Raw genomic sequence first — 15621 nt, forward strand, 5'->3', positions numbered from 1 at the left:
GGGCCAGAAGTTGGTTGACTCTATGCAACATAGATGTGAAGCAGGTTCTAAAAAACTGTGGGTGTACAACTAACTATTAGGTCAGTGATTCACAGGAATGCTAAATGGTCATAACAAATGGTGCATATTGTGAGTTCGTAAAGACAAATTCAGACATTTTTTTTTAGAACAGCCCAATGGTCATTTTTGGGGGGTTTTCTGTAAAGTACGGTAGTTAAAAATTACATATTTCTCTTCATGTTTTGAATTAGAAAACAGTGTGCAATGTCCCCAATGCATGTAAATAAAAACTAGCATAAAGATTGTGTGATTAACTCACTACTGTAAATGGTTCCATCATGTACATTTAACACATCTGCATTTAATTAGCATTATTGATGGGACCATTGCACTTACCACTTTTCCCCCTGTGATGCAAATATAAATTTGCAAATTTTAAATTAAAAAAAAGGGAAAACAACAAGTACATCACAAGATCTATTTGAAAGGTTTTAATTTGTGCATTCATATGACTTAATGACTGCAAAAAACACTCCGTTGTAGAATAACATTTTCTTAAAGGCACATGTAATATCAATGCATAGTGTACCATCCTAAAAATACTCTAATATCCTTACAAAGTGCTTTAGCAGCCACTTACAGCTATAGCAAAATATTATTTACAATCTAGAGTTTAAAATCATAATTTGCCTAAAAATAGTTCAAATTTGTAAAAAAAAAAAAAAAAAAACAAGAAAAAACAAAACAAACAAACATTCTAAAATTAGTGCTTCTCTTCAGCTTCCATCTGTGACATACCCTGGCATATAATGTCTAGTGATTCCATTAAACTAGCGGTTATGTACATGATGTGGTTTAGCTTGATAATCTGTCAGTTACGATACTAAAAGCCTTGTTTGCTCGCTGCCGTCTTACTACATAAAACGATCAAATAGAAAAAAAAATGCACCTCAAAAGCAAAGTATTCTCAAATAAACATTGTTTAATACGGGACAAGGTTCCTGCTCATATTTCCTCATCATCAGCAGCCTGTATTATGGAGATGCCCATCATGCAGATAGACTAGATTCTGTATTGGTGGCAGCCGGGGTTATTAGCCTTGACATGCACAAAGTGGTAGCCGGGGACCTCACGGAGGTCTGAAGGGCTGGAGGCTTCAGGATTTAGTGCGGACAGTTATAGCTGATTGTCATTTGCTACTTGTTCATAAAATACGAGTTGCGATCGTCGGGACGGGTCTCCGCCAGCGTAAGGGTAGCACAGAATGAATGGCAAAACCAAGTACAGGCGCTCGGTGCACCATGGCGGGGCCAAACAACTGAATGCACCTTCCCGCCTACTTGTTTTCTCTCCATCTCCACCCTACTTATTCTTTGATTGACAGCTCTGCCTTTATTGAGCCAGAGAATGTCAGGGATCGAGGGGGAAAAAAATAAGTAGGTGGAAAGGTGCACTTAAATGTTTGGGGTGCATCGAGCGCCTGTACTTTGTTCTAACAGTCATTCTGTGCCAACAGAGTTCCTTTAATATTAATAACCAGAGAGTTTAATGGTTACCAAGCAGAACGTAAAATAGCCATGACCACCCTCTTAGAGAGATGAGGCAACTCTGTGGCACCACAGCGTCCGTGCAAACATGTCTCCATAACAGACTACAAAAAATAAAACCACCCCTCTCAGAAGGTAGTTTATTTTACAATCATACTCCTAATCATCCGTCCTCTACGTTTTGGTAGACATTCGGTGTAGTGAATGGATGGCAGAGCATGACGACAGACTACGCTGAGTTTGTTTGTAGTCTGTTACCATGGAGATAGAGAATTTCATTATAGACATAACTATATATTTCATGAACACCATTGGAAAAAGTTGTTATTTTTCCTGGAAATTGCGCTTATATAGGACTCAAGGATTTGAAATATTATGTCCCACCCTTCTGTGAGTTCAGCGAAGCCGAGAGGGGTCACACAACTCTTTCCTAAATACGGCAATCCAGTTTCTAAGGAATCTGTTGACCCCAGAGCCTGGCACATGTTAAAGTAGGAGTATTTAGTGGGTATGACTGTGCCCACTATTTCTTTGTACAGGTGCCCTAATCTAATCAGTGCCTGCCCTGGTGATGATCAAAACATGATGGGACACCCAAAAATGATATGACTTGTTTGCATGGAAATCTCGACAATGTTGCTTACGGAATATAATTTTTGGAAACTCCAGATACATTATGAAACATGAGCAAGAATCTTGGCCGTACACAAAACATTTTACTAGCATTTGATCTCAAAACGAAAAAAAAAAAAAAAAAAACAGAACATGAATCTTTTTACTGCTGGAGAATGACCCGAAAAAATTCAATCGCCGGGTCCATCAGTCAGCAAAAAGGCAGAAAAATAGATATTTTTTTAAAACTCTTCAGACTTTGAGGTACAGCTACAATTAGTGTTACAATAGGATTATAAAATATACAATATTATCAAAAATATTTATACATTCTGTTACACCATATTGCATTTAACCTCAGATGCGCAAGGTTCAGAAATCCAGTGGCCCACGTTAGTGTTTTATCAAAGGCGAAGTTCTCGTTGGTGTTCACGTGGTCAGTTCATGGTGCCCACATGAGAAGAGAAATATCACAAGTTCCATAAATACGTATGAGGGGCACGAGCAAGAAGAGCGTGGCCGCAGCGAGTATCACCAGCCCCTTCTCAGGACACACGAGTAGCAGAGGAGGCCAAGAAAACTCTTCATTTCTGGTTTCTTTAAGGAACACTGTCATTTAAAGGGAATACAAAACCTTAGTATGAAAGAGATGAGGAACAGGCAGATATATATATACACATATTATATATGTCAACGCATAGGATAGTGGTGTTCGGCACATATCTGCCAGAAACGGTACCGAGACCAAACGGTAGAAATATACAAAACCAAACAAAAAAAAAAGGGAAAGTGGTCAGTGAAAAAAATAGTCATATAGAGATGGTAAAAAACGAATAGAAACACAAGGAGGCGCGTGTCTCCTACATTACCACTTCACACCTTCCTGTGTTACTGGCAAAGTTTTTATCATCTCTATACGGCCATTTTCTAGTATTAACCACTTTCCGTTTTTTTTTTTTTGTTTGGTTTTGTTTCTTAATGGAGAATAGTAGAAATTAAAAGGGAATATTAGTGTAATGAACGGAAAGTCGTTTTCAGAGCAATAAGAGGATTCATTGCAGGTTGTCGCCAACCTCTATACCTGTATTATTGTTACCTACATGCTTCCGGCCACCACAATCAATGCAGCTTTCTATCAGGATGTAACATTTTTGGGGATTATTGTTAAATGGAACCTGACATTACATTGCTACATATGGAATAGGAGCTGTGGCTGTATAGGTGTTTGTCCTGCAATGAAAATTATCCCTTTATTGTAGATATCCAATGCGGCAGTCATGAAAAATCTAGTGCAGAATCAATATATGCAAATCAGGATGGAAGTGCACTGGGGGCGTGTCAGTGAACTTTGTCAGAAGCCGCTTAAGTGCACTAACACGCCCACAATGCACTTCCGCCCTGATCTGCATATGGCTTCCATACTATGGGATCTCTACAATATGAGGTATCATTTTTATTGGGAGGACAAATGCCTAGCAGCCATAACCCTCCATGTAAAAATGTGCAGATCACAACAAGAGGCTGGTTGCTACTGGTCACAGCGCGCTGCACTGCTTATTTAATAAGGCATCTAGTGCAGCACTTTTAATGGAACCTGTGTGACCCCTTTCTGACTATGCTAGTGAATCGGTCAGTTCATTTGCAGCTCTGAGCTCTTGTATTTGGTGGCCCCCCATCCAGGTCTCAGACTCCTCGACCACAGAACCCTCAGAGATCTACTATGTGTAGTAGGAAAATTGCTCATCAAATATGGATCTCGGCCTCCACTGGCTTATGTGGAGGATGTAATGGGTATGTAATACAATATTCGCTCACTAGTAAAATTGTGCTCCTGCCTGGAGTCCTGGATAGCCTCCTGCTGTACCTGCCAGCTTACCGGGTGCAATCCAACGTCACCCACCACACCCCAGGGAGATCCAGCTGGCTACAACGTCCTTCAACAGCTCATGAAGCCCTCGCCTCTTTCCGTGAATGAAATCATTGGCCACCACTGAGCTACTATGTGGCATCAAAACTGGGAATGCTGCAAGGCAATGTGTTTGGCAAGTGACTTTTTGGTACACTCTGAATGATTCTCAGCCGGAAGCTCACAGTCTTAGTCGAGAGTTAAGGCATTACTAAGTTATGACAATGGAGTAAGGGTTACAGAATATTCACGAAGACAAGGCATCTCTTGCTGGAGCAAAGGATGACAAAATGACGCCTCAGATCCATGAAGGTGACTAGGTGGTGCCCCAAGACTTGAGACCACACTGGATGAGTAGTGACAGGTGTAATGCAAAGCGTTAGGAGATGCGGCTACGGACGCGCGCAACAAAATCTACTGCAAATGATGCCCAGGAATTGTTCTCCAAAATGGAGGCGGCGGCACAGAGAAGGACACATCCTCACATGGTCCTGTACGACGATAAAGACACAGTGCCTGCTGGAGCAATAACCAATAGCAGTGTCTTATGAAGGCACCAGTATGATTAGGATCGTGTTAGATATCCGGACAGGTCTACAGGATAGTGGACAGGATGCTTAAGCTGATCTTAGAAAATCAAGACCTTAATAGCAGACATTTTTTGTATTGCACCATGTTTCACCCAGAATCCCTCTTCTAGAGGACGCACCAGCGGCAGACGGTGGCGCGTTGGATATAAATAGGAAAAGGCCCTTATTTTGAGCAAACACAAAAAGCGTTTTCGGTCCTTAGAACTGACGTGACCGATAGTCCAGACATTCCTCCCGTTACAGATTACCCCCACCCATGAACTGATGAGCTCTGGCATCGAGAGGTTTAGTGTTCTACATGACCGACATTCCTAATCTTACAGACATTTCTTCTGCTTGGAAAGCGATAAAATTAAAAAAACAAAACAAAATGAAGTTAAAAATTAACAGTGTTCTATTTCTCAGAGAAAAAAAATAAAAATAAAATTCCAGAGGGTGAGCCGCTTTATCTCGGGTCACACGCTCCGCAGGAACTTCAGCCGTGAGTATCGTTAAAGCATCATTTATAAACCGGTGTCCGCGGGTAGAACGTCACCGCAGAGAACAGACTGCGGGCCCCAAATCCTTGTGTTCAATGGGCCCCGTATAAAGTTGCGTTCCAGTGCTCAGTTATAAAAAAATATTACGGGCGTATGTTGGAAGTGGCCGCTCCTCTATGGAAAATATATATATATATATATATATATATATATATATATATATATATATATATATATATATATATATATATATATATATATATAAAAGTACTTTAAAAGAATCTTCATGTGTTTTAAAAAATAAAATAAACTTGGGAACTGAAGATGGCACAAAGCGGTGAAGACTTTCTGCTTTTCCGTAGTCATCGTGTCGGCCAGTTCTCCCCAGTTTCACAGTGTCCTCTCTTCTCAACACCAATCTGCAACATAGTCAAAATCTCTGAATGCTTCCTGCTCCTCCTCCGACAGTAACCTGGGCTCCCGGGGAGGGGTTAGAATTGGGGCTTCTGAGGTAAATTCATCATCAAAGTTGCTCACGTCTTCCCGTCCTTTGATTGTGGGTACAAAAGGAGGCTTCACTTTCTTTGCCAACAATGCCTGCCAGTCTATATGCTGCAAAGAAATAGGAAACGGCATTAATATTTCTAGAAATGAAGGGTGGGGTAAATTCTATATGGAGTATCTTATGGGGCCAATAATATAGGGAGCAACTGATGAAGCCAATTCTATAGGGAGCACTATATGGGGCCAATTTAATAGGGAGCATCTTATGTGGCCAATTCAATATGGAGCAGTATATGGGGCCAATAATATAAGAAGCATCTTATGGGACTAATTATATATGGAGCATTTTGTATGGCCAATTATATATGGAGCATTATATGGGGCCCATTATACATGGAGCATCTTACGGCGCCAATTATTTTTGGAGCATTATATGGGACCCATTCTGTAAGGAGAATTATATGGGGCCCATTCTGTAAGGAGAATTATATGGGGCCCATTCTGCATGGAGCAATATATGGGACTCAGTATACTGTATGGGGCCGATCATATACTGCATGGAGCATTATATGAGGCCCATTATATATGGAGCAATAGATGGGGCCCATCATATACTGTATGGAGAATTATATGTGGCTCACTATACTGTATGGAGCATTATATGGGGTAAATTCCGTATGGAGCAATATATGCGGCTCATTCTGTATGGAGCACTCTGTGGTGCCCATTATACTGTATGGAGCACTATATGAGGCTCATTATTCTGTATGGAGCATAATATTGGGCTCATTATTCTGTTTGGAGCAATATATGGGGCTCATTATTCTGTATAGAGGACTATGTGGTGCCAATTATACTGTATGGAGCACTATATGGGGCCATTATACTGTATGGGGCAATATATGGGGCTCATTATTCTGTTTGGAGCAATATATGGGGCTCATTATTCTGTATAGAGGACTATACTGTCTGGTTTCTGAGCTAATGTAGAATGTACAATAGATATCACTCATGTAATGTAAGAAGTAAGTGAAATCTTTGGCATTGTACTATACCTATATTTCTCTGACGTATCCGTGCATTATGAATTGTGATATGTGTTAAAGGGGCCCACCGGGACTCTTTCGCCCAGGGGCCATGAAAACCTGGAGCCGGCCCTGCGAGCAATATCTATGCAGGGTAAGGTGTCATCGGCTGCAGGAGACGGGCCGGACCGATAAACTGAAAAAATGGTCTAAACTGTACAGTAAATCAAGGACAAAAAAAAAAAGGGCCACACTCCTGCCACGTCTGCACAAAAATAAAGCAACCAATAACATCGTACCCTAAAAAACGCGTGCTTCTTCACATCTTCTGCATCCTTCTCACTTGCTCCCAGCCTGCGTTCTGGATTTCTTCTCAATAGCTGAAAGAGTTCAAAGGGTCTCAACAGAAGCAAACATTTTTACATATTCATGTTTATATAGCCCCATCAAAATGCGAAAAGTCCCAAATAATCGTGCACTCCATCAGGTTAGAAAGCCCCAACTGTAATCTTAATCATTTCTTCAACATGAGCATTTTCTAAAACCAAATCCAGAGTAGATGGTGATTGGATTGCAGAAAGCCTCACGTGGGAAAGAGGACCCCACGCGTATCGCCACAGAAGGTGGCTTCCTCAGGAGGTCTGGCATCTGAACCTTAGCACTGAGGAAGCCACCTCCTGTGGTGATACGTGTGGGGCCACGACTCTTTACTGCACATAGTTTTCCCTTATTTTCTTTTATATGTTCTTTTGATATTGCATGTACTGCTAGCACATGAGCATTGCGCCTTTTTCTTTACTGCATACTACTTGTCATCACTTTAGAGATAGTGTCCATTTATACGGCTCTGATTACAACATGTTAACCAAAAATACCATAATATTCGTAACTTACCCTTCTCATGATAGAGATGGCTTCTGTAGACAGGAACCTCGGATATCGGACTTCATCATTAACTATACTGTCAAAGACTTCCTCTTCATCATCTCCAGGAAAGGGGGACTAAACACAAAAGATAGTGACACTCTAGTTTAGGAAGCAGTGATACTACAAGACACTATTTATTTTTCCTAGCACCTATGTACGAAAACAACATTTCTTAATAGGCGGCAGCCAAGCACCCTGATTGCGATGTTTCGCCCAATAGCTTTACATGCCTTTACTTATTCACCAGGAATAGGGGTTATCCACTTTTAGGAATAATGGCATCTTGTTCCCCCTACTATCATTTCCTAAACACTGAGGGTATGAAGGCAAGATTAGCATAGCTGTCCACCAAGGGTATGACGACACAACTGGCATAGCCGTCCACTAAGGGTATGACGACACAACTGGCATAGCCGTCCACTAAGGGTATGACCACACAACTGGCATAGCCGTCCACTAAGGGTATGACGACACAACTGGCATAGCCGTCCACTAAGGGTATGACGACACAACTGGCATAGCCGTCCACTAAGGGTATGACGACACAACTGGCATAGCCGTCCACTAAGGGTATGACGACACAACTGGCATAGCCGTCCACTAAGGGTATGACGACACAACTGGCATAGCTGTCCACTAAGGGTATGACGACACAACTGGCATAGCTGTCCACTAAGGGTATGACGACACAACTGGCATAGCCGTCCACTAAGGGTATGACGACACAACTGGCATAGCCGTCCACTAAGGGTATGACGACACAACTGGCATAGCTGTCCACTAAGGGTATGACGACACAACTGGCATAGCTGTCCACTAAGGGTATGATGACACAACTGGCATAGCCGTCCACTAAGGGTATGACGACACAACTGGCATAGCCGTCCACTAAGGGTATGACGACACAACTGGCATAGCCGTCCACTAAGGGTATGACGACAACTGGCATAGCCGTCCACTAAGGGTATGACGACACAACTGGCATAGCTGTCCACTAAGGGTATGACGACACAACTGGCATAGCCGTCCACTAAGGGTATGACGACACAACTGGCATAGCCGTCCACTAAGGGTATGACGACACAACTGGCATAGCCGTCCACTAAGGGTATGACAACACAACTGGCAGAACAGTCTACTAAGGGTACCGTCACACATTGAAATTTCCATCGCTACGACGGTACGATTCGTGACGTTCTAGCGATATCGTTACGATATCGCTGTGTCTGACACGCTACTGCGATCAGACACCCTGCTGAGAATCGTACGTCGTAGCAGATCGTTTGGAACTTTCTTTCGTCGCTTGATCACCCGCTGACATCGCTGGATCGTTGTGTGTGACAGCGATCCAGCGATGTCTTCGCTTGTAACCAGGGTAAACATCGGGTAACTAAGCGCAGGGCCGCGCTTAGTAACCCGATGTTTACCCTGGTTACAAGCGTAAACGTAAAAAAACAAACCGTACATACTCACCCGTCGGTGTCCTTCAGGTCCCTTGCCGTCTGCTTCCTGCTCTGAGTGCCGGCCGGAAAGTGAGAGCAGATCACAGCGGTGCTGCGCTCTGCTCTCACTGTACGGCTGCACTCAGAGCAGGAAGCAGACGGCAAGGGACCTGAAGGACACCGACGGGTGAGTATGTACGGTTTGTTTTTTTACGTTTACGCTGGTAACCACGGTAAACATCGGGTTACTAAGCGCGGCCCTGCGCTTAGTTACCCGATGTTTACCCTGGTTACCCGGGGACTTCGGCATCGCTCCAGTGCCGTGATTGCAACGTGTGACCGCAGTCTACGACGCTGGAGCGATGATCATACGACGCTGCGACGTCACGAATCGTGCCGTCGCAGCGATGAAAATTTCAATGTGTGACGGTACCCTAAGGGCATTGTTCAAACATTGTGTGCAGTTTTTTTTTTTTTACGCAATTTCAACTACTCCTCAGTTGAAATGTCTGAAGATCTACTTAGCAAATGCCAATTAGCACTTCTGCAGTGCGCACCCCTTTAAAGAAGTAACACAGATCTTGGCTAGTTTTGATGCAACCTATGCGTTAGCACAGTTTACCACTTACTTCCCCAACAAGCATCTCATAGATAAGGACACCAAGCCCCCACCAGTCCACCGCTCTGGTGTAGGACGTTTCTGTGAGAACTTCTGGTGCAAGAAACTCAGGCGTTCCACAAAAAGTGCTTGTTCGATCCCCAAATCCCATACCTAAAAATTAAAGAGAAAACACAAAACTCGTTGGACCAGATCCATCATTGCATTTTATTAAGTCACTTTTTTGGTGGCTTGTGTTATTCATTGACTTTTTTTTAGGCAAATTCTTCAAAATGGTGCATGTGGTTCATGAATTTTGTGCAAAATCAAAAAGGCTCTATTTTATTCTTTAACAGTTTTAATAGTTTTTGCAACTATTTAGGGCAAAAAGTTGCATGTTCTACTAATGATGCAAAATTTGCACCAAAATTTCAGGCGTACTTGAGATACACTCCTTTACATTGATGAACATAGAATAAAACAGGAGAAATCATTAAAAAAAAAAAGACGAAAATTAAAAGACTAAAGGCTCCAAAAGAAGAACAGGTGAGCACAAAAAAACTAGGCAAAAAAAAAAAAAGTGCAAATGTAATAACTCCGACCCTTCATGTCCTTTACAAGAGGTGTTCAGAGCCGAAATCTCGATCTGCGCATGCGCCATCTTTTTTATTGAAGTCCTGCCCATAGGACGCCGGCTCCCACTGCACATGTGCCGCCCGCACAATGGCCAATCAGTGACCTGCGCACAACCATAAAAGGCTGGGGGGGTGGAGAACGAGAAGACGACCCTGCCCCCACATCCCGCCAGAAGCACACTGGAATACAGAAGTTGTCGTTTTCTGAAAACGTCAGCAGCCATTGGTCGGATCCTTTCACATCAGGTATCATATTAATCAGCATCACAGCGCCATTATGGCCATGTCTTTAGTTTATAGAGCTCAATCCTGCTGACAGGTTCTCTTTAAGTGATCACTTTTTGTTAGTACGGTCTCCTGGAAATAAGTTGATCACAGGGTTCCCCCCGCCCCATACTGAAGTTTATGATCACTGTGCCGTGTCTTACCTTCTTTGCAAAGTCCAAAGTCGGCTATTTTCACAAACCCTTCCGTATCCAACAGTAGGTTATCCAACTTCAAATCTCTATTGACCATCAAAGAAATATTGTGAAAGGTGAAAAAAATGCAAAGAAATTGTTTTGTTGCTATGCACTTATCCCCATATTCATAGAAGGTTTTTTTTTTTATTGAAGTAAAAATTCCTTAATGAAACCGGCTGACAGATTCCATTCATGTAATCCAAAAGCAGCATGATGTAGGGGCAGAGAGCCTGCTCCCGGCCATGTATCACTTACTGGGCTGCTTAGTGCAGGTTTGATAGAATCCATTCTTTCTCTGCTGTACATGTAGCAGTGCTATAACTGCTGAGCTGTGGATAACCCCACCCACACCTCTGATTGGCAGCTTCCAGTGTACACTGTCAGCAAGCAGCCAATCAGTGGTGGGGGCAGGGTTACACAGATCAGCTGGACTATCTGGCACATGACACCTAGTCCTGCAGTGATAATACAAAACCCTGATTGTATTGAAACTACATCACATAAGACAAATAAGTGACACATTCCTGGAATTGGAGTCTCTGCCTCTACACTATGCTGCTCTCAGATTAAATAGCAAATATAACGCCGTAGCACAGCACTGAACAGAACATGGCATCACTTACAAAGCTGAAGTGTATGGAGGCACAGAATGACCTGATACTAATCCTATAACTCAGAGAGACGTAGCTGCGGCCACTTACCGGTAAACTATCTTGTGCTCGTGTAGATACTGAAGGCCGAGAACCACACATGCTGCATAAAACCTGAAAACGAGAGGTAATCTCAGAACAGTCTTGTCTTCAAAAGTCAACTTTCATCTTTCTAAAATGGACACATTTAGGCCTCTGTATACCCCCTACCCAGGTACAGAGCCCCAATTACTGCAGCACAGAACCCAAGAGAGTTCTGACTGGTAAATCCTTGGATAAGCCGGGACTTGCAGCCATAAAACAGACGCTAAGTGCAAAAATAGTGCGCAAAGACAAAGTTACCAATTAGCAATCTATTACAAGAACACTTTCTAAATTTTATTTTTTGAAGTGGTTAAAAAATATTTTTTTTGTGGGAACAAATTCTGCAACCTGCCCTGGGGAGATTTTTATTTTTTCATCTCTTGAAACGTTATTTGCAATAAAAATGATTAGAAAGTCTCTATCGAGCCTTTCAGTGATTCTTCAAGGTGGAGCTGCGCCATAAGACCCCTCCAAAAACTGTACACATGCCGTAGTGCATTTTAATTTAGCTGCAATCACAAGATGCGCTGCCATTAAAGTCACTAAGCGCTGCGTGTCCCCGCACTTCACATGGACGGCAGATGTGATCAGTGGCCAGAGAGCCTCTAGCCGTGCACCCACATAGGGCTGTATATGGAATATATGAGAGGACTTACACAGCTCTGGGTTCGGAGAAGACGTCGGTGTGGATGTGCATCATTAGATCTCCCCCGGCTGCGTATTCCATCACAAAACACACGTGATCTTTTGTTTGGAAGCAGGCGAACAGATTCACCAAGAACGGGTGCCGCACGCTATTCACAGTTTCGAAGATGCGCTTCTCGCACATAAGGCTAAACAGGAGGATCAAAAATGAAGGAAAATAAATGAGAAGAGGGGAACAAGTCTTACAAAAGCCTTTGGTTACAGGGTTTGCAAAGGGTCTATGCGTTAAGCCAACACACTGGCAAAATAGATCTCCACAAGGGGGCAGTGTGGCTCTCTTCTATTTCATAACCCATAGAACCGTAATGCATTACGGGAGGGGGGGGGCGACCGAGCAATACGGGAGGGGGGGGCGACCGAGCGATACGGGAGGGGGGGGCGACCGAGCGATACGGGAGGGGGGGGCGACCGAGCGATACGGGAGGGGGGGGGGCACCGAGCGATACGAGAGGGGGGGGGGCGACTGAGCAATACGGGAGGGGGGGGCGACCGAGCAATACGGGAGGGGGGGGCGACCGAGCGATACGGGAGGGGGGGGCGACCGAGCGATACGGGAGGGGGGGGGGGCACCGAGCGATACGAGAGGGGGGGGGGCGACCGAGCAATACGGGAGGGGGGGGGGGCGACCGAGCAATACGGGAGGGGGGGGGGGCGACCGAGCAATACGGGAGGGGGGGGGGGGGGGGGGCGACCGAGCAATACAGGAGGGGGGGGCGACCGAGCAATACGGGAGGGGGGGGGGGGGACCGAGCGATATGGGAAGGGGGGGGGGGGACCGAGCGATATGGGAGGGGGGGGGGGGCGACCGAGCGATACGGGAGGGGGGGGGGGGGGCGACCGAGCGATACAGGAGGGGGGGGGGCGACCGAGCGATACAGGAGGGGGGGGGCGACCGAGCGATACAGGAGGGGGGAAAGGCGACCGAGCAATACAGGAGGGGGGGGGGGGGGCGACCGACCGAGCGATACAGGGGGGGCGACCGAGCGATACGGGAGGGGGGGGCGACCAAGCGGTACGAGAGGGGGGAGGGGCAACCGAGCAATACGGGAGGGGGGGCGACCTGGCGAAACGGGAGGGGGGGCGACCTAGCGATACGGGAGGGGGGGCGACCTAGCGATACGGGAGGGGGGGGGCGACCGAGCGATACGAGAGGGGGGGGCGACGCGACCGAGCGATACAGGAGGGGGGGGCGACCGAGCGATACAGGAGGGGGCGACCGAGCGATACGGGAGGGGGGGCGGACGTGTGGAACCGGGGGAGGGGGGGGGGGGGGTGCGACCGAGCGATATGGGAGGGGGCGACTGAGCGATATGGGTGGGGGGCGGGCGGCCAAGCGACACGGGAGGGGGGGGCGACCGCGCGATACGGGAGGGGGGTCAACTGGGCGATACGGGGGGGCGGGTTCCGGGCGATATACGGGGGAAGGGGGGACGACGACTGAGCGATACGGGAGGGGGGTTCCGGGCAACAACCGGGCGATATACGGGGGGGGGGCGACGACGACCGAGCGATACGGGAGGAAGGGGGGCGACTGAGCGATACGGGAGGGGGGCGACCGAGCGATACGGGAGGGGGGGGGGGGGGCGACCGAGCGGGAGGGGGGGGGGCGACCGAGCGATACGGGTGACCGAGCGATACGGGAGGGGGCGACCGAGCGGGAGGGGGGGCGACCGAGCGATACGGGTGACCGAGCGATACGGGAGGGGGGGGCGACCGAGCGATATGGGTGACCAAGCGATACGGGAGGGGGCGACCGAGCGATATGGGTGGGGGGCGGGCGGCCAAGCGACACGGGAGGGGGGGGGGGGCGACCGCGCGATACGGGAGGGGGGGCAACTGGGCGATACGGGGGGGGCGGGTTCAGGGCGATATACGGGGGGGGGACGACGACTGAGCGATACGGGAGGGGGGTTCCGGGCAACAACCGGGCGATATACGGGGGGGCGACGACGACCGAGCGATACGGGAGGAAGGGGGGGGTTGGCGACCGAGCGATACGGGAGGGGGGGGGGGCGACCGAGCGATACGGGAGGGGGGGGCGACCGAGCGATACGGGTGACCGAGCGATACGGGAGGGGGGGCGACCGAGTGATATGGGTGACCGAGCGATACGGGAGGGGGGGTGTGACCGAGCGATATGGGAGGGGGGGGGTGTGACCGAGCGATATGGGAGGGGGGGGGGCGACCGAGCGATACGGGAGGAGGGGGGACCCAGCGATACGGGAGGGGGGGGGGCAACCCAGAGATACGGGAGGGAGGCGACCCAGCGGTACGGGGGGGGGTTGGAGACAGCGATGCGGGGGGGGGGGGGGGGGTTTGGAGACAGCGATACGGGAGGGGGGGCGACAGCGATATGGGGGGGTTGGAGGCAGCGATATAGACAGCGATACGGGGGGGGGGGAGAGACAGAACTACGGGGGGGGGGGGGGGGGAGACAGCGATACGGGGGGAGACACAGCGATACGTGGATGGTTTATTTATTCTTTCTTCATGCCATTTTATACCCGAATGCATTCATATACCTGTCCACTTCATCACGAGATACAATGTCTCCTTTCTTTAGGGCTTTGATGGCAAACATTTCATTAGTGTTCTTGTACTCTGCCAGCAGCACCTGAAACACAACACAGCTGTAAATCCCCCCAGCACCGGCAGCATCGCCCGAATCCACTGCAAGGCTCAAGGAGACCTACTTTTCCAAAATGCCCTCTGCCCAACACTGCACAGCACCGGAAGTCCTGGAGACTGAACTGAAACCGCTGCTGCACTCTGCAGGGAAAGGAGGAAGAAAACAAGAAATGACCCACAGTCCGCAGGAGCGCAGCGAGACCAAGCACATAATAAAGACATCACGTTACCGTCTGTCCTCCGTTTCTTGCATTGCACTATAATCCAGACCAGACACTGTGATCTGCCCTTCATTCATGGAGTCCGCGGTGGGCTTTGATGCTACGCTGTGTCTGTTATTTGAGAACTCATGATTTGGTCCTGTGTCCTGCATGGAAATAAAGATCCAATGTCAGCCAGGTGGAGAGGACCAAGCGGCTGTAATTGCCAAATGTCAGAAAATTACACGGGTTATCTGTTGAAAACAAATGATCACCTATTCATAGGAGAGGGGTGACAACTTATTGATGGGTGAGGCCTGACCGCTTGGACTTGCACCAATATGATGGAGCAGCAGCGAACACTCAACCACTGCTCCATTCATCCCTATGGGGCTGCTCAGCACTTTTTCCAGCAGTCCCATAGAGAGTGGAAGGAGCTGTGGTCGGGTGTCCCATTCGTCCCCCCATTTTATAGCTGTGATAAAAAGCATTTCATCAGAGATACAAATTCATAGCTCTGCCGATCATAGCTCTGCAAAACCCAGGAGTCGGCCCCCACCGATCACTAACTTATCACCGGTCCTGCGGATAGAAAAAAGAAAACCAATCCACAAGCAGAATAAACGGC

General features: G+C 47.3%; 1 protein-coding gene across 2 annotated transcripts in view; it reads right to left on the minus strand.

Annotated features, from left to right (window-relative positions):
* Positions 1 to 476: 476 nt before the first annotated feature.
* The window catches only part of PKN2 (protein kinase N2), a 140653-nt gene continuing 125508 nt past the window's right edge, over positions 477 to 15621 (minus strand). For both annotated transcript variants that reach the window (XM_077276584.1, XM_077276585.1), the window contains exons 13-22: positions 15024 to 15160; positions 14859 to 14934; positions 14688 to 14779; positions 12117 to 12293; positions 11428 to 11490; positions 10694 to 10770; positions 9662 to 9804; positions 7558 to 7665; positions 6963 to 7043; positions 477 to 5746 (exon numbers count right to left, since the gene is read on the minus strand). In XM_077276584.1, coding sequence (XP_077132699.1) covers positions 5543 to 5746; positions 6963 to 7043; positions 7558 to 7665; positions 9662 to 9804; positions 10694 to 10770; positions 11428 to 11490; positions 12117 to 12293; positions 14688 to 14779; positions 14859 to 14934; positions 15024 to 15160 — 1158 coding nt within the window. In that variant the 3' untranslated portion in view covers positions 477 to 5542. The remainder of the gene's footprint in view (positions 5747 to 6962; positions 7044 to 7557; positions 7666 to 9661; positions 9805 to 10693; positions 10771 to 11427; positions 11491 to 12116; positions 12294 to 14687; positions 14780 to 14858; positions 14935 to 15023; positions 15161 to 15621) is intronic.

Source organism: Ranitomeya variabilis, chromosome 8, assembly GCF_051348905.1.
Source record: "Ranitomeya variabilis isolate aRanVar5 chromosome 8, aRanVar5.hap1, whole genome shotgun sequence".
In the NCBI taxonomy this organism is placed as follows: Eukaryota; Metazoa; Chordata; class Amphibia; order Anura; family Dendrobatidae; genus Ranitomeya; species Ranitomeya variabilis.